General features: G+C 39.4%; 1 protein-coding gene across 5 annotated transcripts in view; it reads left to right on the forward strand.

The window, feature by feature from the left end:
* The window catches only part of SORCS1 (sortilin related VPS10 domain containing receptor 1), a 271,364-nt gene that overhangs the window by 103,454 nt on the left and 143,873 nt on the right, over positions 1-24,037 (forward strand). For 4 of the 5 annotated variants that reach the window (XM_027692166.1, XM_027692172.1, XM_027692170.1 and 1 more), the window contains one exon: positions 18,872-18,971. In XM_027692166.1, coding sequence (XP_027547967.1) covers positions 18,872-18,971 — 100 coding nt within the window. Of the gene's footprint in view, positions 1-17,036; positions 17,096-18,871; positions 18,972-24,037 lie in introns of all 5 variants that reach the window. The other variant, XM_027692169.1, reaches the window with a different exon arrangement.

The raw sequence follows: 24,037 nt of genomic DNA on the forward strand, positions 1-24,037 counted from the left end.
GTGTGCTGATTAGCTGCTATGACAACTATGTCTAATTAGCTGAGCTGTTTCTCCCTCTCTGAATTCTCAAAGGAGATGTTTCATTTCAAGGTTTTATTTAGATGAGCTGGGAGTTAATCATTACGCAAAGGTCCGGTGGTTGATGACAGATCAGCCTCTGATCTTGCTCAACAGTATTCATTTGTGGAGGCAAAAAAAGTCCTCATATTTCAGGGGTGACAGTGCAATCACTAAAGTTGTCCATTTGTCCCTCTCCATTTCCCTACAGAATGATTCCTTTACCTGCTCACCTTTCCACAGCCCTCAGAAGATACATTTAAGGTCAATGAGCTTCATGCTCAAACACAACAATGTGACAAGAGGCATTTTGCCTTTGCTGTCCATTTCTTTTTGGATAGTTGAGCAACATCATATTTGGGAATGGTGACTTTACTTAAATATCTCTTTTAGTTAAATATCTCCTTCTTTGTGAATCGAAACTCAATAAAGCAGAACTTGGAATAGTCCACAGCAATTTCCCAAAGAGAAGGACTGTAAATATTTGGAATGTGAAAATGGGAATATAAGAGTTTCACAGTCTCAAGACTAGCCTTATTTCCACTTCCTGGCCGGTAAGAACCCCCAGCATTGATGGCTACATCTGTCCTGCAGAATTTGGTTATATTCCTGAGTCTACATACAGTTTGTACTCCTCCATGCTTATTAACATGACTGAAGAAATTTGGTAACATATGCTCTTTTCTTTTGGTGTCTGTAAACCATTGGTGAATACAAAGCTAAGCTTCCTGAAAATGAGGGGCTTTTTGCTTAAACAGTTAAATGGAGAGGTTTAGAAAGTATACTGTAAATCTCAAGGTGATGAAAGTGTATCTGGCATATGCCAAGGCAAAAGAGTTTAGGGAATTTTTTTTTTTTTGGTGTAGTAATCTAGTGTTGCCACAAGGAATTTTGGAGTGTGTAATTTCTTTCACCCTCAGGTTCGCTCTTCTACTCTCCTGCATCAGTGACCAAACCATAAAGCCAGCCTTGGAACACTATTCCCTTCTTTGTTGGCTATCATTTACAGGGTTTGGGATTGTTTGTCCCACCTGGATGCCTTACTGAGGGATTTTCTGGGTGGTTTGTTTAACGGTAGATGAGTTGGGATGGGGGAGATCCTTCAGGCCTCGTTTCAGTCCATTACCTGGAAGGAGTATGCCCTTCCACCCTGCCCCCCACCACGTGGCCCTGAGACCCCCCAATGGAGCACTCACCGGACCACCAGGGGAGAGAGGACGAAAGAGAGAGTTTATTGTGGGAGGGGGCTTATATAGCCCTTGGGGACCAATCACAGGTGAGGGGGTGTTACAACCAGGTAAGGAGTTTACAGCCAAATAAGGAAAGGATTAACAAAGGACCAATGGGAGCACCTTGGGACATCTTCCCAGGACACTTCTACCTGAGAGTTAGGGGGTTACACAGAAGGTATGGGAAAAGCAGTGACTCTGCAAAGAGCCCTCTTAACATGAGTTTAAACAACATTAAAACCTTCTGATTCACCAGTCCATCTTTGGCAGGACTTTTTCCATACATCCATTGCCACAGGTTTGAACTAGTTTGGATTGTAACACAGTTTTGCAGACACAGTTGCTCCTTCACCCTCAGGTCAAAGCCCTTCCTCTACCTGCTTCTGTCAATGTACCCTAATGATCCTTAAGGGCCATTTAAGAGATAGCTCTTCCTGGGCCATCTCTTCTCATCTCATTTCCTCCATTCTCTTCAGGAGCTGTCTCTCTCTTAAATACCACTAGTCTGTTCTTACAGCAAACACCCCATAAATCAAACCAGAACAAACTATTACAGACCAGCCCCACATCTACCACATCTCTTATACAACATGTTGAAATGTCCTTTATAAAAACTATTAGCATCTCAGAAATCCAATAAAACACGTAGGTTTTTTTTTAACCATTAGTAACCTTAGGATTTTTCCCATTAAGTCTTAACATGAAGTAAAAGGATAAATAAAATCACAGGAGTTTTATTTTATTCCCTCCAACAATTCTGTTTCACTCTCATAAATAAAACATTTCTACAGAAAGACACTTATTTTAATTTATTCTCACACTGCCACCCAGACTGAGTTTTTTCACTCTCAGTAACCTCACACAGTGTTGATAACTTCATGGGACCACTGCTGTGCTCTGTGTGGATGAGTCAGCTTTCCATTTCCAAAGTAGCTTTGCTTTTTTCTTGAAAACACACATTTCTCATACAAAACCTAGCTTACTTTCTGAAGTTTGTCATGGTCCTCCCTCAGAGCCACAGTTGTCTCCATTGCTACAAGAAAACCTGTTGTCTTCAACTGCTGTTTACAATCACCTGACCTAAATGGTTCTATAGGTACTAGGGCTTTCTTTGCAGATTCTCTTCTTTGCAGATTTTCTTTGTTGATCCTCTGAAATGAAACTAGAAGAGCCAATCCAGTCTTAGCTGCACCCTATACTTGAATTTTATTATCTGTATATTGCTGTATCCAGGCTATTCTCTTTCCTTACCTTTTATTGACCAGTAAATCCTTTTTGTTACACTGGAAATGTGCAGAATTTCATTTTTATTTTAGTGAACTGCTGCTGGGAGAGTCCTTCCCTTTTTGTTGAACCCAATCACTTTGTCAGCTTGATTAGTCAAATTGCCAGTGAATCTATTATTCTCCTCCATAATCATGAGTGTAGTTGCATTATTAAATATCTCTCTGCCCTGCACACAAGCAGAGTTCAAAGGGCTGAAGGAGAACATCATCCACAATAATTAGTAGTACAGTGGGTGAGAGAGCTCTCTTCAGATAAAGGAGGCTCCTAAATTGAAGTTTTTTATCATTTGAGAATGACTGCATTCCAGTATTTGCCTTGCTGTAGAGGAAGATTTGCTTGAAACTCATGCCTCAACTGTTGTTTTAATGCTTTGATAGCTACAAATGAATCAATACTTTAGCTGACTGTTTTTCTATGTGCGGTCCTCTCTTTCTACCAAAGTCTGGACTTTCACATCTCAGGTGGATATCTTCCCAGAACTAAATAATCTGTTCCTTCTGATGTTCCTTCTGCCAGGAAATTCCATTCAGTATCTTTTCTGAGAAGTTCTGCTTTGGAAGGTTGGCATTTTCTAAAGTGAAAACACGTGCCTGAAGCATTTCCAAGTGACCCTGCAGATGACTGAATTACGTTTCAGTTTTATCCCCAAACTTTCAGTGTGTGTGTGTGGTTTTGCTTTTGTTTTGTTGGGGGGTTTTGTTTGGTTGGTTGGGGTTTTTTGTATTGTTTTTTTTCCCAGCCACTCCTTCTAGGCAGAAGCATAAACCTGTGAACTAATAATTATTGTTTCAGGCAGTGTGACAGCACAGATGTCAAAAATACTCCTTGAGACCTCTCCAGGACTCATGGAGAACTTGGGAGTTGTCAGGGAAGATTTATGCCATGATGAACTCACTTAGCTGTCTGGAAAAATAGAATTTCTGTTTTATATGGAATTTTGTGTTTCTGAAACTGTAGTAAAACATGATAGTGAAAAAGACTGTGAAACCTGTCACTAAATGGATGATGTCATTCAGCCAGCTGGCTAGGAAGGTTGGATAGGTCCCTGGAGGATGTTTTGATTTTGTCCAGAAACTGTCATCTGATGGAGGATATCCTTAGGGAAAACTTCATTTTCAGTGATCTACTGAGACATGTTCCTTCTTTATATGGGTGGCACAGTAACAGGAGGTCTTAATCTCCTTGGCTCTTAACAGTGAAAGTCACATCAGCAGTGTGGAAGGACCACAAGATCTCGTGTCACTGTGTTCTCTAGGAATACTGGTTCAAGAATTCAAATGCTGCAGATTATTTCTTGTGTTTTATTTGTGATGATGCCAACTGTCACCAGCTGTAGAGTACATGGAATTGGGCTACTGCTGAGAGTGCCACTGACACAGCATTGCAGTTATTGCCCCTCTGCTTATTGTGTTGCTGTCCTGGAAAGCCAGAATGCCTTTGACAGGCACAGGAGCAGTAATGAATCCTCCTGGGATGCACGCACAATAACCCCTCTCTGTAGCACGCAAGGTTGTTCCACTGCATTCCTCTTGCTACAGCAAATAGAAATGAGAAGTCTGACTTGTCAGGGGCTTTCCTAAATTCCCTGAGTTCTGCCATCCCTACCATCTGTGGGGTGATCTGGCTTCAGTCCAGCCCCAGTCCTGGAAGAGTGGGGCAGGAACATTTCAGTTTTGCCCCTGTCTGAGCAGCCTTTGGGATCGTGGTGTGGGGAGGCATCAGTGAACCTTCTCCCTTGGGCACCCAACACTTCTTTCTTTTGATTGACATGCCTCTCTCAAAGCCAGCTTGAAAAGTGTTTGCACTTGAAGCAAGTGGAGCAAATTCTAATTTGTCTGGAATGGGTCCTCCTGCTAAATGTTAAACTGACCTTTTCAAGAGAAATTTACTTGATAGTTCTAACTGAAGCCCTGCTTTAAGCTAAACCTGTCACTACAACATGATTAAAATCACTTAAATGTACATCAGTTGCACATATTATTAATGGAAATTGAAATCAGCTTAAATGGTAACCATAAATTTTAAAACAGGGGGAAGAAGATGGAGACAGAAAAAACCCCCATACATGATGTGAAGGTTAAGGTGCCTTATTCACCTGAAAATCAGATGGACTGAACAGGGAACTTTATTCTGAAGAAATGAAAAATCACTAACTATTTTTTTGTGTATTTACAGTGCTCCAATTCTTATCTACTGAAAAGGGGAATTCAGTGCATTTGTGGCAGGGCCTTGATCTGTGTAGACTTAGAGTTGTTCACAGTTGTCTGGTCTTATTTCACCTGTTACTGGACCTTTAATCAACAAATTATCAGATTTCTGGCAGCCTGATAGATGGTGGAGGCATATGTGTGTAGACAGTGCTGAAAGTGGGGTTTGGGGCATACCTGTGATACATGAATGTCTGCTCCCCAGCTGAACTGCGCATTTAAAATCTTGCACCTGTTCTTGCCTCCTTCCCTCCCCCACCATCCAGCATGACAGCTCCAATGTTTGGCTGTGGTAACCACTGTTACTTAAAGTGTCTGTTCTAATTGGGTGCTAATAAATCAAAACGAAACTGAAGACCTTCCACTTACAGTCATTTATCAGGGACTTTCCATCACACAAAAGGACAGGACTTGGCAAGCATCTCTAGACAAATGTCCAGGGACTTATGAAGGTCCTTCTTGAGGATATTATCTTTATGTAACAGTGTGACCTTTGTCATTCCAAATGCAAATTTGAACCTTTTGTAATTAATAACTCTTGCTCTACCAGAACTGGCTTTCACACAGGTGAAATTAGCATGGCTTTTTTCACCTGTTTTGGGACATTGAGTGCTTCCACGTGGCACTAAATAATACTTCATAGATATAACCAGATAAGCTCTTCTTTGGGTTTGGAGCTAAGTAGGCTGCATTGCCCACAGACTGGAAGTAAACACAATGATCTTGTATGGCCAACATCAGACTGATATTTTTCTTATCCACTAATGCCACCTCCACTTCCTAGTGTAGGAATGTGAGTGGATACACACAGTATGTATCACCATCTGCCAGCTGTCCAGAAGGGAGTTGCATGACTATGCTAGCATAGAGCAGTAGTGTGCCTGGAAGTGATGGACTCTGGAGGTAGGATATGGCAGCATGCATCAATTTGGAGATTTATCTGGCTTTTGTGCTCAAGTGTGAGATTTGGTCAGCTAAGCTGAAATTTTCTTTTTCAGTGTGTTAGACACCTTTTTTTAAGGGTATTGGTGGTGGCTGAGGATGACAGGTCTGTTGTATGAAGGTAAAAAGAATTCTCAGTTACTTGGCTGAGTTCCTGTTGGTAGCATTATTTTAATGACAAGATTGTATAATTAATGTCTTTATACACCCACATCTTTGGAAAGACCTTCCTTAAAAATTTAATTCCAAATAAATTAAGAACAGGTGGCTTGTGGGAAAAACAAGTCTTCTGGTCAATTTTTTTTGGGGGGGGACTTGAATATAAGTTTTGATTAGTGAATTAATATAGCCCATTAGTAAGGATTTTAGTATCAAGGAATCTTTTCAAGGTGTTTCAATCTGCAGTCTTTATTTCCTCACAAACAGAAAATGTAATTAATACAAGATGTTGCTGCAATGCAGGGCAAAATAGTAACTTGATCTTGTGCAAGATGTTTCTGATATAGAATTTACAGCCAAGCTTTAACTTACTTTTATCATTTACTACTAACATAAAAGCAAATCCTTTTTATCTGTAGCTGGTGCTGACATAAAGATGACTTTCAGCATCAAAGAACCAGAGGAGCTGAGCTCATTTCTAGACTATCAGCCTGCAATTCCTCTATGCACAAATGCCAGTGTATCAGTTTGCTAATAGACTGCTTGAACACCTCACCTTGACCACAGCCTGCTCTATTCTTAACACACAGCACATGCTCCTGACCATTTTTTCTGCAGAGTGATTGGGAGCGTGCATCCTCCGCAGGCCTGGGAAACGGTATTAATCTTCTGCTGTGTACTTTCATTTCCTGTAAAAATCCATCTTCTGCTACTGGAGTTGACCTAAGGTTAGATGTCAGAGGAACAAATTACTGTCACTTGCTCGATACCCCAAGAGTAGCTATAAATAGTAAGTTTTATAACCCTACTGATCCTTGAGATACATAGTGATAAATATGCTTCTATCAACCAAGAGAAAAAAATAAAGCTGCGTGGCTTTGGGTGATGTACATTGTTTGAAACTGGCACAAATGGTGGAGCTGCATCAGTCAAATGGCTTTAAAAAGAAAAAAAGCAACGCTTGTATTTGCCTGCTTTAAAGCATTAATTGCTGGTTCTTGGGTGCGGTAATCCAGTAGCACATCTTTTACACCCAGCAACAACAAAGTCTTTCTTAGCTACTATGGCGGGGTAACAGTGGAGCTGACAGCTAGATTAGGGTAACAGTTGAGCTAACAGCTTAGCCTGCTCTCTGCTTGGACTCACAGAATGAATTGAAAACCTTTTCAGTGGAACAATTTTCTGCTGGGAAATGCGGCATTATTCAGATAAATCTCCTGCAATATTTTAAAAAAGAAATCTTGACAGAAAATGTTGGAATTATTTGAAACCTAAAGTGTGTTTCATTTTGATTTTTCTCCTTGTTTCATTGGAGCTTTTTTCCTGTGGGGTGACAGCCAGACTATGTTATAAAATATTCAGTTGAATGGATAATGGTACCACTGGTACAAGTGAAATGAAATACTCTGAATTATTATTTTTTTAATTTAATCTTTTTCCCCGCTGTATTCTTATTTCATCCAGATTTTGGGAATAATGATATTTTAAAACAAGGGAAAAAATTTGTTAGTAATGCCTAAGGTATGAGAATTTCATCTTCCCACTAACTTTAGTGTGAATTGATGCATGAGGCACATTTTTATCTGGTTTTAAAATACTAGTGGTCCTTGGGAGTTACTCCATTATAACAACTAAGGGGCTTGGACAGTGATTTTGAAAATAATGTCTTGGGCTGTCTGGATCTTTTAAGCTTTTTAGCTGTAGATTTGCACTGGCAGGGTAGAATGAAGGTTGCATATTGTGTTGCAAATTCTTGGATGGTGCCAGCTAGAAAATCTTTTCTCTGGCAGTTAGTACATACCCTGCAGAGGACCTGCAACATGTTTATGACACAATAAAATTGCTCCTTACTCTTAACTGGAGATAGGCTAAAGCAGCTTTCTGGGTCTATAATGTGACTATGGATGCTAAGGTAGCTCTGCTGAGCAAGTGTATCAAACCCTCTACCTGAGCTCAGCCTGCTGTGAGAGTTTTTGGGGTTTTTTTAAATAAAGCTGCAATGACCTCAGTGCTGTGATGGGGAGGGGAGTGTAGGGCATGTACGGTTGTCTCATCTTGCTGATTAATGGAAAAGCTTCCTGTTGCTCTGCCCTCAAGCTACAAAATCCATTAACCACCCCTTGGGGTGCCTGAAATTTATTCTGGCCATTACCATCAATTAGAAAGTTAATAGTGTGATGATTACTGGGCTACAGTCCTAGCTATTTGTGTGATTTACACCAGACTGGGGTGAAAATGGGAAGCATCAACACTTGAGGAATCACATTTATGAGCAAGAATTTGGCATTAAGGGTGTGGTGATGTCAATATGCCTCTGTAAACATATGTCAAGAAGAATCATTAGTCATCCCCAATTCTCCAATTTAAAAGGTAGCTATTAATTTAAATGTATGGAAGAACAATTTTAATATCCATCACAGCTAGGCTGAGATTTATTTTACTGATGACCATGAGCCTTGAGTGAGGCTGGGCCTGTGGGAATGGCTGCGTTCTGAGTTACAGTGGTACAAAGTATTCACCAACCTGATGAAGGAAGGGCAGAAATTTGCATCTTAGCCTGCTTGTTTGTTTTGACAAACAAGTCAGGTGGACAAGGAGATCTTCCGGACTGGTGCTTTTCCACTTGTAGTCCACTGATTCCCCAAAATTTCCCTAAAGTAGCAAGGAAAAATCCTGTTACTAGTAAACTTTCCCCCCTTTCTTCAAAGTCTTTCACTAAAAAGAATGTTGTGATGGCAAACAGAAAATTATTGAAAAACAGTATTGTGGACTTAGGAACAGAGAAAATGCTGGGAGTGTGCGTACTGTCAGATGCACAAGCATCAGTAACCTGTCAGCTTTCAGTGTACATTAATCAGCTCCAAAAATTTAATAGTCCTACTGGAGTTAGTCGCTGGTTCTTCTCACAAGCATCCAGATGCTGCAGCACAAAATGACTTGCAGAGAGAACAGGAGAAATTTCACTGTTGTTTCAGCCAGAGCACCAGTAGTGCCAGCCTCTTGAGTCTTTCACTGAGAGGGTCAAGTGGAGGTCTTGTTTTGATGGTTATTCCTTTGTTTCTCACTGTTGGATTTCACCTTGCATTGGATTAGAATGGCTAAAGTAGTTATGATCACAAGTCTCCCTACAACTCTTCTTGACTTTTGCTGCTTCTATCAGTGAGGGACTGGAGATGAGCCTTTGAGTCCATACGGAGATAAGAAGCTGAAAGGGAGATTTGAGGGGCAAAGTGTTGGAGAATCACCCTCCCTGCTGCTCAAGCAATGGAGATGAAAGACTCAGTTCCTTCAACTGCCACTTTACTTTGTCCTCAGTGGCAACCACCAGTCTTCCTGGGAATCTGTTAGCTGGACAAAATGAGTGATAAGTCCACAGCTATTTTGCCACTAATGCAGTCCTCTGCCCCAGACATCTCATCTCCTTTTCCAGAGCGAATCCTGCAAATAGTCTTTTAGCACAGCAGAGAGGGGTTCCAGAATGTACCTATGGCCCCTGAAATGGGGCAAAGCCCTGCATTTACAGTCCCTTCCTGCAAAACAGTGCCTTGGAAACGCTTTCAGAACAGAGTCCAGTCAAATGTCGGTGCATTTTTTTTCACACAAAAATTTGGGAACTGTACACTTGAAAGAAAAATCTTCATGTCTTGCATTCTGACAGCGAAGATCCTTCTGATTTCCTGGAAACAGCTGCTTGCAAGCCAGGGCAAATTGATCGTTGAAGCTGTCCAGTTCCATGTTTATGGTGGTGCATCTCCATAGTAAATACTTCAGATTTACATGAGAGTGTGATTGGGATCTCATCTTTGATCAGCAGGCAGAGGAGTGGGGAATCTGAATATGGATTTAATCAACTGCCAGAATCCTCTGTTCTTAGCCTGCTGACATGAGAAGCCATTACATTGTGCAGTAAAAGGGGGATTATTTGTCAGACAAGATGGGACAGACATCTAAAATTAGAGTAGTAGTAAAAGAGAGGAGGGGAAAAGTGCATCATTCCCATCTAATCCAAATTTGATCTTTTTTTCTGCTAACATATTTGATGTTGCTCTTTTCTTTGGGTATCCAACCTTCATGCAATAATGTTTCTGAAGCCTGAAGGTAAAAAAGCCCATCTCCACGATACAGCAGAATGTTACTTCCGCTAAAAAAGGCAGTGGCGTCAAAAACTGGTATTTAAAAAATCCTTTAATGACATCTTGCAAGCACAAAATGCTTCTGAATTTTCACACATGAAAGTTTGGTCCAAATTATGCTGTCCCATGGATAGTTTGGTAAACTGGGAGGATTTGAAGAGAAATTATGCAAAGGGATACAAGTCACCAGAGCTGAAACAGATACATCAACATTGGTGTTTTAGCTTTCCCTCCTTTTATTTTTGATTCTTTGCTATTTATCATCTATGCCACAGACTGTCTCCTCCCTAGGTTTTATTTTCTAGTGAATTTACTATGTGTCTCCAAGAAGCAGCTGAGTGAGCAACCTGGGTTCTTCACCATGGCTTATATAGGTGTGATTGGTTTCTGCAAAGGATACTGTGCTTTAGCACGATAGATATGAGCTAGTCTTTAGCAGTTCACAGAGAGACAAGTTTTGCATCATATCAAGGACAGTGTCGATCAGTTCAGGTGGATCACTGATTTCAGGACAAGAGTGCTTAAGCCCATTCAGCACAATTCTTCCAAGATTTCAGGTGATAAAAAAGCACTTAGAGGACTCAAAAGCACTTACAGGACTTAGAGCCTCATGCTCTGCTTGGGCAATTGGAGAGACTTTGAAGTTTATGTTGACTTTCAGTCTTGCCAGCCTGGTGTTGTGATTTAACCCCAGCTGGCAGCTAAGCACCACAGAGCCACTCGCTCTTTCCTCTCCCTGTTGGGATGGGGAGGAAAATCAGGAAAAAAAGTAAAACTCATGGGTTGATGTAAGAACAGTTTAATAATTGAAACAAAGTAAAATACAATAATTCAAGGAGAGAGAGAGAGAGAACCCAAGAAAAGCAAGCAATGCACAATACAATTGCTCACCATCTGCAACAGATGCCAAGCCCTTCCCCGAACTGTGTTTGGCCCCTTTTCTGGGTAATTCCCCCAGTTCATATAAACTGGACATGATAATCTGTGGTATGGAATATCCCTCTGGCTAGTTTGGGCCAGCTGTCCTGGAGTACACTTTCTCACTGACAGAACATGAGACACTAAAAAGTCCTTAACACAGGGTTAGCACCACTTAGCAACAACCAAAACATCAGTGTGTTATCAACACTATTCTCATACTGAATCCAAAACAGAACACTATCAGCTACTAAGAAAAAATGAACTCTGTCCCAGCCAAAAATCAGGACCATGGTTGGCACTCATGTGCTACCCTGATCGTTAGAAGAATTCTTCTTTTCCTTGTCTTTGCATTCAACAGTTTTAAGTCTTGCTGCTTTCTAATGTTATATATTAGGGTATGAGTGGATTTGCTCTTTTGTCTTATTCAGCTGGGAACACTTGCATGTTCATCATAATCGACCATTCCCTTTGCCTTTCATCTGACAGAGATAAGTGTAAGAAATTACCTCACCCTGGTTGCATGACTTCCTTTTATCCCATACAACCTGTCTTCTCTCCTGTTGGAATATTCCCACCATCATCCTCCCATGACTTCTGAAGCTATTGACCAAATTCTAGTTAACCTTGACAGAGAAATTCAAAGCTTCAGACAGATTGAGCTCCTACTTGTTTTCCCAAAACCTTCTAAATTACAAAGGTTTTTCCTTCTCCTCAACCTTTTGAAAGGTACAGAAGATGTGTTGTAGGGTGAAATGTGAGGTTTGCTGAAGCCATAATGGTTGGGTTGTACTGAAACCTGTGTATGTGCTTAGTGCAGCCCCAGATCATAATAGGAGTGTGGATGGCTAAGAAATGGTGACCTGTGCCTACAGCTTGTGTAAGAGGTTTAGTCGCGTGGCTACAAATTTTGGAAGGCCCTTTATTAAATATGTGCAAAGGGATGGATGGTCCTTATTTTGGATGTGATAGAGACAGAGGGACAGGTATTCTCTGCTTATGTATGTTGATAACCTGAGTTACTAAATGTCAACTGAAACAGCATAGAAGGCAAGTTAGCCAAGTTTATTTTTCTTCAACCATTATTTGAAGGAGAAACAAGCAACTTACCTGTGCCAGCTACAGATAACATCTCATGGCCCTTCCACTCCCCTATTTCCTTTGTTTTGTATTTGGGTAATATTTTGAATAATTACCCAACGCAATATGTAAACTTGTGATTGGATGATAAAATATGAGTTGCTTCTCTTGTTTGTCACATCTTTAAATTATTTATAACAATAATCAGCTGAACTGTATTAAGCTGAAAATTACAAGGAATTTGAGTGTGTATACTTCTGCTCATGTAGATTACTCCAAATAAAAGTTGATTAAAAAGGAAAAGAAGAAAATTGAATTACTTTAACTGATTATGCAGAGCAATGTCAATTTCATGGTCTCCTATTGTTTCTTTGTAATTTTTTGCTCCCTCTCTACTCCAAGTCTTTTTGGTGGCTTTTGCAGGTGGGAAGATTTATTTTGTGATGAGAAAATTCTTTCCATAAGGGAAAAAATACACATTTCATTAAATTCATAACTTTAAATTCATAACTCAATTTCTAGTTAAATCCACAGTCACAACTCAAACTGGAAGTAAAATATTTTCAAAAATGGAGTTTTAAGTCTGTTTTACAATGCCTATTTAAACTGTATTTAATTTCATCCTGTTGACACTGATATCAAGGCTCTTTCCAATCCTTATTTACACACACACAAAACTCTAGAAAAGTTAAGCTGTCAGGATGGAGTGGGAAGATGGTGGAGCCTGAGGGAACATTTGGCTCTGTCACAGACTTCCTTCAAATGTAGGATTAGTTATCTAGTCTTTCCCTCCACTTCCTCCACCTAGAAGGTGGGAACAATACTGTTTGCCAGCCTGCTGAGGACCTCATAAAAAAAAGGAATCATAAACGTGTTCACTAAGGGAGTGAAACATGTGGGTCCCTCAAGTTTCGAACTGTTTTATTTTTCTGTACCCTTGAGATGTCTATAAAAGTTAATTTCAACCTCCCTGGATAAATTTGAAGTGTTTTAATGTTGTGACATATGCTGCGCTGTTACAGCCATTTAAAGAAATGCTAACCAACTGTTTGGCTTGTCACTGCTGTCAGACCACTTGACACTGCCCTCTTGAACCAAACTCTTATGAAGGCAAAAAAAAAAGCCTCTCTGAACTAGCTTCATTTTAGCCTAATCCCTGCTTAAAGCAAATAAACTATAGTTAAACATCAGCCAAATTCGTTAATAAAGTGAGGAAGAGGAGTCCAAGGAAGGCTTAAAGATGCAGTAGAGTTGGTCCCAAACTGCAAAAAGGCCTTTGGCAGAGGCAGTGTCAGGGACATGAATCAGCTCGGTATTGAAAGGCCTGGGCTGCTCAGTGGGCTACAGGAGTTTTAAATAAAAATCCCGTGTCCTGTTTTCAAAAGAACAAACATAAAACTGTGTGCTGGGGAGGGGGACTGATAGCCATTCAGAGTGTGACCTCGGGAGAGAAACCAATGAGGGCAAGGTCTGCCTCTGCTACTTGGAAATTCTGTCCAAGGACACAGGATTCGCTGTGTTTACATGTTGCAATTGTTCTTCAATGTGGAGTTCTAAAACTTTTCCAAATGTGTCAGTCTCTATGAGCTAGGCAAACAGATCCCATTGGAAATGGGCAAAGCCTTGGAGAATTATTTGTACAATGAGTTAGAAAGACAGACAGTGCTGAGAAGTATTCAGGTGAAGCAAGGTAATTTGCAAAGCAAAAGTAACTTTCTAAGAAAATAAGTAATGGAATAAAAAAAAAATTCACTCTGAGAGAGAAACTGAGATCAGGATCATTATTACTTTCTGATAAAAATAGCAGGGTTACACATGAAGGAGTTAAATCAAAACAGGCATCAGACCAAAAGTGATATCTGTCAATGCCTAGTGAAAGGCTTAATAGGAAGAACATGTGAACATAAATGGTTAGCTGTTGAAGAAGACTTTGACATTACTAGCTGTTGTGAAACATGGTGGTATGGCAAAAATCAATGGGAAACTTTAGTACCTGGCTATGAAACCAAAGTAAAGAGTTTCAATTTAAGTGATGAGGGAATAGCATCTCGACCTAGAAGCATCCCCAGAAAAAAAAAAAAAGCAAAAGTCAACAGCTCTACAGCAGAGTTCACAAACAGGCATAAAACATTGCACATGAGAATACAAATACTCCCCAGAATTACCAGCTCCAGTATTTTTCACATTCAGACATGAAAGATCATTTTTAATGTCTTAATTATTCCTTTATTTAAAAACTTGTTCAATTCAAAGCCTTTTGTAAGTGCAGACTGCAGCTCCACAGCTCTGCCTTCTGCAGTCTGAAAGGCTTCTTTCCAAAAATCTGTTCACGTAGAGATTAATACAGTAGCAACTGGCAAATCTTGTGCTCAACTGGCCATTCCCTTTGGAGGCAAACTAGGTGGCAAACTTAGATCATTTTTTCCAACCTCCCGCATAACTAATAGTCATTGCTGTTCCTTACTTAAAATACCTGACTTCTGCCAGAGGTGAATTCATGTGCAGAAGGAGAAACAGGCTGGAGCCCATCTTTTCACACTGCTCCTGGTCATGACAGGCTGCCCTGCTCTGCTGCTCCCTAACCACATTACAGGTGTTTCTGGTCCTGCCTCCCAGGGCCAGCTGCCACTTGGACCATGGTTTGAACAACAAATTAAACTGTGGAGGAAAGAGGGTAAGGACATGAAACACAGAGAATGTTCTCATAGTGGAGGTGAGGGAAGCAGTCGAGTTAATATGTGAAAACCAAGCGTAATGGGTGGGGAAAAAGAGAAAAAAAAGTAAATGGCGCCAATTAAAGTGATTGCTTCTGAATGATGTGTGTTATAACAAGAAACTGAGTCTGTTAACGTGGAAAGAAAGCTGTACTCTAATAGACAGGAGACATGAGGCAGCTTAAGGTCTGCAAGTAATATTTTTCTTTTTTTCTCATGGAGTGTTCCAGAAAGATCTTGATGCAAAAAACCCCACCTTGACCACACGCTCAGTTGTTTGATTCTTCAAGTCTTCAGCAGCTTATGTAAAATAAGTACAGGCAACCTTAAATTTGTAACAAAGGAGAGTAAACAGCAACTTGCTAGGGAATTTATTTAATCTGTATATTCAAACTGACAGTCCTCTGAATGGCAGTCTGCGCTTCTTGAGAAGCATAGGGTTCATGTTACTGGTTGATTCAGAATGCCTATTATAATTGTGAAATATTGGTAGGAATGGATTGAGATATATTCATGACAGTAGGTGGACTAATGAAATTCAGTGACTTTATTTAAAATGTGTAGGAGTTTATTATAATACTGTAATAGAAATGTCATTTACCCTGACGGGAGGAGAGGGAAAAGCCCTGTCAATGAATAATAATGAGGTTATTTAAATGTCAGCTTTCTTGCGAATAGTTTGCAAAATATAAATTACCCTACCTGTTTCTAGTTTTGTTTTAGTTTATTACTGGGAAAGTCAGAGATTCAATCCCAGAATTGTGATATTTTTTTATACTGTGAAATGAGCTAGTAATAATGAAAATGTTTATCTGCTTGAGTGTTTGCAGAAATCATTCTGCTTTACTGAAAAAGTAGGGAATTGGATTTTAAACAGCTGCTGATAAAATTTGGGGTTTAATGGAAGCAATTACAACTAATATGGTGGGACAGGTGTGAAGTTCAGAACTGAGTCTAAATACTTTTTTTTCTGAATATTATTCTTTTACTGTCATCTGTATTTCAGTAATATCCACAATCTCTTAACACAGATCTGAACATACTCCCCCCCCCGGAGTTTGGGAAACCATTGCAGCACACGTCTACACTAGAGACAATAAAATAGGGCTTACTGTTCACCATTTACATACATCTATTTCAGTAACTGTGGCTATTCAGCAGATGGTTCAAAGATAGAGTTTAATTTTTGTGTCCACAGGTCCTGGGTTTAGTCCTTTCCCATGATTTATACAAGCATTTGCTTGTTCCACTCACATTACAGAGATGGACTAAAACTGAGTTCTCTCTGCAGAACTTCAGAGAAGCATTGCCTTCCACAGGAAATGTGGGAGATGCTGTTTGGTACCTATCCATTCCCCTTCAGATGACTGGGATTGAATTTGTTGATCCTACGCTGTCATTAGTGGCTACACCCTGCTGAGGTCCATATGTCTTTTGCAGCCCTTTCCAGTTAGACTGGCTTCCTGGATTGTCAAACAGCTGATATGTTTGTATAGGTTAGGATTCTCATGCTGTTTTATACACCCATTTAATAAGACAAACAAAAAGCTCATTATCTAGGCTGCTAATCAATGCCTGCTTGTATGCATATACATATAATAGGAATAAGATAAATGCAGGTTGGTGATAGTCCTGGGTTGGATCCTGACAGAGGCTTCACATGTATGCAGTGTTTCATTTGATACAATTTTTTCTGTTCCGCTGCTCTGTGTGTGTATCTATTACCATTTCTTTGTGTTAAAGCACTACTGGGTTCCTATCTGCTGTTGTATATGTAACATTTACCTCCCTGTTAAAATAAAGGGTAACTGTAAAGTGGTGCAAGAGAAACAACTGGTAACTAGGAAGGTAGAAGGACTGGCTATTTGTCAGTTTGGAACTTCATAATGAGAATAAGATCTAATAGTAGCTCCTTTGATTGCTTGTGAATTTGTTCTTCTGCAAAAAAATGATGTTTTTCTAAGCTTTCCAATCTTTCAGTTTCTTTTATAGATGTTGACAGAAGCACATGCTTCATCTGTATATAGTGTTACCTGTAAATAAAGCTATGAATGCAAAATAATTGCCTAGAGATTTGAAGAAAGAAGTGGCTGGCAATTCTGACTAAGATTACCATTTGCTGTTGACATCAGTTTGCCTGTGCTTTGGCAGGGGTACTGGCTGCTTTTCTTGAACAACTTCAAAGCAAGGTTTATGTCTCAGATTTTCTTTGCTCCCATCCCCTTTTGAAAGATCCCATTTTGAATTCACTGTCACTGGTATAAAAAAGAGCTGTATTATTTCATTAATGTATTTTTCCTAACTCTGCAGGTCAGATTTAGTCCTTACAGTCTTTACATGTCTTTATCAGCTCAAACTTCGCAGAAAGGGTAGGTTTTGGGTTTTAGGCAGGCAGTAACAGAAATACTAATTTCTGAGAAGAGTGGGTGGTGAGGTGGGACAAGGCAGCAAAGTGAAGCAGCAGTCCTTGGCAAGGCTGTGTTCAGCATCCTGCTGTGGATCCCTTCGCCTCAATGCTGGAGCGTCTCTGAAATATTTGGTAACAGTAATGATCATAACAGTATCCTACTGCTCAGTCCACTGAGGAAATAGCTCAGTTAGTTTATATCTGCTCTGAGAGAGATGACCTTATAAAGGGAAAGATCAATCAGCAGGTGAGAATTTGACGTTAATGCTCCAAACACCAAAGGTCATATATGCACACACATGTGCATGTGTTTATTGGGGGGAATGGAGAAACCTATGGATACAAATCATGTGTCAGTTGTTATATGAGCAGGCAGATACGTGCAAAGGCTTCTGTAAAGTTGCTGAATTGAAAGACTCAATGCAAATCTGCATTTTAGTGCAATTCATCTTTAATGGGTAAAACCCCAAGCTGCTGCTTTCTTGTTTTATTCATGTAGTGATTGCAAAATCTGAAATCCCAGAAGCTGTGGTATGAATGTAGGTGTGGAACCTGATGCAGAAACTTAACACCCTCCATATTCAAAAGAACCCAAAAACCCACAAAAGACACCCCATTGAGTGTCTTAAATACCTTTGTAAATTTAGCCATTGTTGGCCAGATAGAAAAGAACCTGCAAATAATGGGTGCCAAGAATTTACTTTAGGATGTCTGGTTTTGGAGTGCTTAGCACAAAGGATGTAACTGCTTGTAAGTGAAATTCAATATGGAGCCATTTGTACATGTTACAGATGAGATACAGGAATGTTGTGCTTTTAAAAGTCTCTGCTGCCCAGATACACGTCATTTTTCTGCAGTTTATGGATACAGTCCAAACCAGTACAGAGTACCAACTGGTACTGGTTTGGACTGATTATCTAAATCCCTGGGATGCAGGGACAGAATTCAGACAAGCATGAGCTACATAACGAACAAAACCTCTGCTGATGATTCTTCCAGGTTCCAGTCACATGTTAAGAGTACATGTTACAGGAACTCTGCACAGTCTTGCTTGTTCATGTCTTTTGTTCCTCCTCAAGCCATGTAGTCACCGTCTTTATGGGAAACCCTCATACTAGAAATATTTTATTTTCTCTACCAAATGGTGGCTTTTAAAGGAAGAATAAAGCACGTGTTCATACTCTCTGCTAGTCAGTGTGAAAAAAATTCCCACAACAAAACAAACAACATATAGATTGTAGTTGTAATGGTCATGTAGTTAGCTTTCAAAAGGACATTGATGATTTTTGCAGAAAACAGAATTGTAATTTCACTGAACAATCAGCTGGAGCAGCTACTTTGTAATACAGTAAGACATCTTAACAAAATTAATCTAAGCTTGGAGTATAAGATGAATTGATAACCTTAGTCTCTTGCTGTCTGCTATTTGGCATTTCTGACAATCATTATAATCTTCTATATGCAAAATTTAGCATTTCTTATTGCACATGTTTATTTTAAAATGCTTTGGGAAGATGCTGGTTTAATTTTTCCTAATCTAATTTAAATGCAAATTATAAACACTCACATGATGCTATGTGTATATAATTAAGTATCATTATATACTACATGAATCATTGAAAAAGCTCTAGAGAGCCATTCTGCTATTTAAAGCATGACTTATATTGAAAAGCTGCCAAGTGACTTGTGGTTTTGTGATTAAGTGTTTGTACTTATAAAAATCTCTTTTGAATTGTAGGTCAACAGATTATGGGACAACATACGAGAAACTGAATGATAAAGTTGGTCTGAAGACTATTTTGAGCTACTTGTACGTTTGCCCAACAAACAAACGTAAGGTAGGTGATAATGTGGTTGGCTTATTTTGGCTTAATGATGCTATTTCTGTCCTGGAGATCTCTTCCAATTTCTTTAGTATCTGATAGTATTTAAATGGCAGGAATCTCTGTCTGTCTTGCCTTGAAAAGTTGTGTAGCTTTATCAAGATATAAACCAAATTGTACCACCTATGCTAACTACCAGTATATTTTAGGGAATATACTTAAGGAAAAGGTGGCTATTAAATGAATAGGTGTAATAGGCATTTAATTGTTTCCTTACCTTCTGGAAGGTGATGATTTTGTTGTCTGAAAGGGAGAGAGACTCATTAAAATGGCAGAAATGCATCTACAGTGGCCAGATTTTATGTAACATTATTTGTCTTTTAAGTGCTCCCAATAGTGAACTGAACAGGATTTGACAAATTCCTGCAGAGAAAATGCCTTCCGAAGCCCAGAAGGTTTTAATCATCCAGACACCCTACTGAATAACAATTTACTAAGAATTTATAACACTGACATATTAATAAAAGGAATCTGGATGCCTTCTTTGAGATACATTTTTGACAAAATTTTTGTAATTTGGAGGTACTAGGAAGAGACAAAACACAGTTCGTAATGATAATGACGACTTGTACTCTCACATATGCTGTGTAATAGGCAATTATTACTTAATGGTGTTTTGGTGTGGAAACTAAAAAGTATTTAAGTCATCCTGAAATTATTAGTAAATTAATTTCAGATCTGCTCATACATTAGTTCAAAAAAAAAAAGAAAAAAGAAAAAAAAATGAAAATAAAATAAAAATGTGACTAAATAAATGGCAGTGCTGGCACCCTTGTCCCCTTGACTTACCAGCTAGGAGGCTACAGTGCATATGCAGTGGGTGGAAGGCCCTACGCCATTTCCAGAGGGAATATGAACGTGGCTGGAGTACTTTTCTATTCCTTGATTTCAGTCCTTGTGCATGGTTTGAGACTGTGAAAGGAAGAGCGAGCTGTCCTAACCAGAGAGGACAATGCTTAGCGGATTAAATTGCTATTAAATGGTTCCAAATTAGTGAAGAGATGTCATCTCATTGCATCTGACCCCTGATGAAGATGAAGCTCTCCTCTAGAAGCTAAAGAATGAAATTATCAGATCACTTAAATGTCCTTCAACTCTAAGGTTTGAAAGGTGGTCTCCCGAAACAGAAACTGTGGTGTGGAGGATTACTGTATCTCTCTCTCTCTCTCTCTCTCTCTATCTATCTATCTATCTATCTATCTGTCTAAAATCATGCCTGGTATTTGTTGGAGAGTGATAATACTGTTCTCTAGAACTGAGGGTTTCACTGGGGAAAAATCTGTAGGATCCTTTAGCTATGGTGCTGCAGAGAAGGCTAAGAAGAAACTAAGGGTTTTGCAAGCTTGTTAAGCCAACTGGCTGGCCCTGAAAAGCCTTCATCATATCTGGCTGCACCTTCCTTTTCCCTTCCTTGCACAGCCACCTTTGTTTGTGTTGCCATCTGGTAAGCTGGATCGAGGACTGATCTGCCTGAAAACAAATCCCTTTCCAGCTCAAAACCTAAGCAGATGAAAGGAAAAAGCTTTCAGGTGGAAGTGTGGAACTATCTGTTCTGGCAGTAGACTGCACTAAAATTGGCCTATAATCAATATGGGAGTGCCAGAGGAAAGCTGCAACACTTGAGATGAGAGGACCTATGTAATGGTCCAAGATTGAGTTTTTCAAAACTTCTTTCAATAGGAGCTGAATTAGTCTTGCAGGGAAACTTTTGCAGGCCTGGCTTATGCTGTCTATTTCTGTAGAACATCAGTCCATTCCTTCAATAAACATTTCACTTTAGGCACTTAGCTAGTCCCCCAGGTTAAGAGGGCACTGGGAAGAGAGTGTAGAGCTACATTATGTTCTCACACTAAAAAACACTTCTGTATTAAACCTCAAGGTTTTTATTATACCTGCTGTGGAATGAAAAGCTGAAGGAAACATATTTCCAAATTTGCCACCAAAAACATTTTCAGTAAAAATCTGTGGATCCTGAGACCCGATCCCCTCTTCTCCCCTGAAATTTTGGTAACACTTTCAGAAATTTTGGTCACTGAAAGTTGCATCTTGTTTCACTAATGTAGGCTGGGTAGCTGCAGAAATTGTTTTAAAATGTGGATCTCAACTATTCTAAACTCTGTGAATTTTGTAACACTCAGCTCTTCACGTGAAGGGTTTATACACTGCTGCAGTTAATACTGGCAAATGCTAACTGTATTTTCCCTAAATATGTGTTATATGTGCTGATTTTTCTGACTACACCTGCGGCCTTTGATGTCCTTTGTTCCACAAGGCATTCCTTAGCAGAGACAAAAGGCTTCTTCTGTAGTGGATAAGAAATGGTGCATTTTTTCTCTTGACGTTACTGGATATGAGACCTTGCTACAGCAGTGATCCATAAGTGGGGTCAGCATGTAGTTAACTTGCTGAAGCTGCCTTATTTTGGAAAAAAGAAATTCTTTTAGCGTTTAAATTTTGAACTTAGCTGACTCAAGAGTGATTGCTTCTAATGAAAAAAACAAGTGTATCATCTATGTATGTCTTGTCTGTTCTTTGCAAAGCAGAGCAGTAGGAACAGTGAACTGTAGAATGCATGTAACTGGATTTATTAAAATAATTAATAGATTTGTTAATGAATTTCTGATTATTTTTACATTTTGGAAAGTAACAAATGACAACATGTGTTAAATATATTGTTTGTTATAATTTATTTCCTCTTCTACATCTAGGAAAAAAAGAAGTGTCTATAAATACCCAGTATTTGCAAAGCTTCCCACAGCCCATGAATGCCAATTTATTTCTAAAAGCTTCTGACTGCCAATTCTTGTTTCTTTATTGAACAAATTTAAATCCTTTAACCAACCATTGTAGGCAATGTCATGTTGCAAAAGGGTGCTTTGAAAACAAAAATCAGAACAAAGTCAACCGTTATTTACAATTTAAACTGAAGATATATTGCTATTGCTTGGTATTTTTCTGAATTGCAGTATTTTCTGAAGGAAATGATAGAAAATGGTGACTAACATAGCAATGTATAAGCCCTGGCAACGAGAAATGGAAACAGTTTTTTAGTATTCTCTCCTTACACTGAATTACTGTGCTACCTGGTCATATGACTGATGACACGGATCAGGCGAAAAAATGTTACACATGGATCTTGCCAAAGACACAGAGCCTGTCTGAGTATTTGTCAACAAGTCTCCAGAAGAGAGAATCCCCAATGTGCAATAAATCCCTAGGCTTAGGTATGTCAACATTGGTTTATTTGTTAGGTTCATAGAGCCTTTTGTGAAGGGAAAGAAAATTATTTGCATGCTTCTACGTGAAGAAATACTGCTTGGGCATAATGCTGATGGGTTAAAAACTAAACCACAATAGAAATCCAAGTAGATATCTTGAAAATCCGTTTTCACAGAAGTGTGTCCGTCATTTTCCTAGGAGCTCACATGCACTGTTTTAGAGTCTTTCTTTGTAAAAGCCCTTCAGATAGGTTGTTTTTACCAATTTCATGGAAAACCATAGACATACACACATAAAAAGTGAATGAGTGGTGGTGGGGACTCTACAATTTGTTTAACTAGAGATTTTCTTGGACACAGAAGGTGCTGCTGCCTAATTTAGACACTGCATCCTTGTAGGAAGCACACTGCGTTCTTTGCAGAGAGCCAGTTTGTGCAGCCCATTCGTTCTTTGTACTTTCAAGCCCCTTGTATCTGTGTATCTTCAGTTAATTAATAAAATGCTGAGTGATAGTATCTGCCAGTAACTTTTATGCTATTAATAGGACTAGTGCATCAGATATTTCCTGTGAGTTTGAATTTTTGTGGTATGTTTTTTGTGTTTGTTTTATTTTCTCTCTTCCTTTCTTCAAGCTTGCCTTGATTTTTCCCTTTATTCCTGCAATGGTTCAGATTTTAATTGCTGTGCAGTACAGTGTCCTCTTCCCTCCCCCCTCCTTTAAAGATGAATGGACTACAGATGTCTCCCTCTTCCTTTATTTTTAGTGCTTGAGTTTAGCACCTTTATCACAGTGTGTTAAGCACTGTCCTGTTGTGTGTGTAGCTCCAAGATAGAAGATATTTATTGTAAATATAATTGCATGGGTTTCAGTGCTGGCTAGATCCCCAACTACTTAAAGTTTATTTCTATTAATGAGTTTTAAATGAAAGGAAATGAAAGGAATGACAGCTTAACCTTCTGTTCTTTCTAGCATTGGGGGGTGGTGGTGCACAGAATAGTTGGCAGATGTTTCTGTTAGTCAAGACTGTAGAAGATTTACCCTTATTAGCTGAAATAGAAATGATTGAGTGCTACTTTCTATCCTGTGGTATCAGATGAGTTGATTTGCTTTAAGGAACTCCTGGTTTTGGAACATAAACTGCCCATTTGTTTAAAGGGTAAGACCCAGAACTCTGTGCTTTACACTCACCTTTGCACCTGCTCTTCGGAGAGTTAGGGCAAATGTCTGTAGAGATGAACAGTTCTACCTAACCTTGCTCTTTCTCTAGAGTCTGCTACCCTCAGTTGCTAAAATCAGATTGGGAACACTTGTAAGTATCCTCTCTCTGACCTGTCTCACTATGGAAGCTTTCAGAACTCTGATGTGATGGCAGGTCTTGATTTTTTCAGTCAAGGAAAAACAGTTATTTCCAGTGGTGTCCTCCTTGTAGGCCTCTGTAAATTGTAGTGTGAAGGCTCTCTGTTTGTATTGGAGAGCTTAGAGCTCAGCAGAGCTCTAAGCATGCCTCACTGGAGAGTGAGATCCTGTGGTGGTCAAGGGATGGCAATCCTTAGCAAATTAGGCACAGTGGGAAATCCAGGTCTATCCATCATGCCAATAACCCAATGTATGATTGCAGTCCACTCTTGCTGAGATAAAATCAATTATTTTCTTACTCTCTCTTTTCATTTGGAAGGAAAGGCCCTTGTTAGCTGCAGGCTGTGAGTACAGCCTTCAAAGAGACAGTCATAAGAGACCAAAAAGGTATCGTCTCACAGATGTGAATGGTTGGAATTGTTTGGTGTTCTATGGCTGTGGTGGT

Source organism: Neopelma chrysocephalum, unplaced genomic scaffold, assembly GCF_003984885.1.
Source record: "Neopelma chrysocephalum unplaced genomic scaffold, ASM398488v2 Primary Assembly neopelma1_85, whole genome shotgun sequence".
NCBI lineage: Eukaryota > Metazoa > Chordata > Aves > Passeriformes > Pipridae > Neopelma > Neopelma chrysocephalum.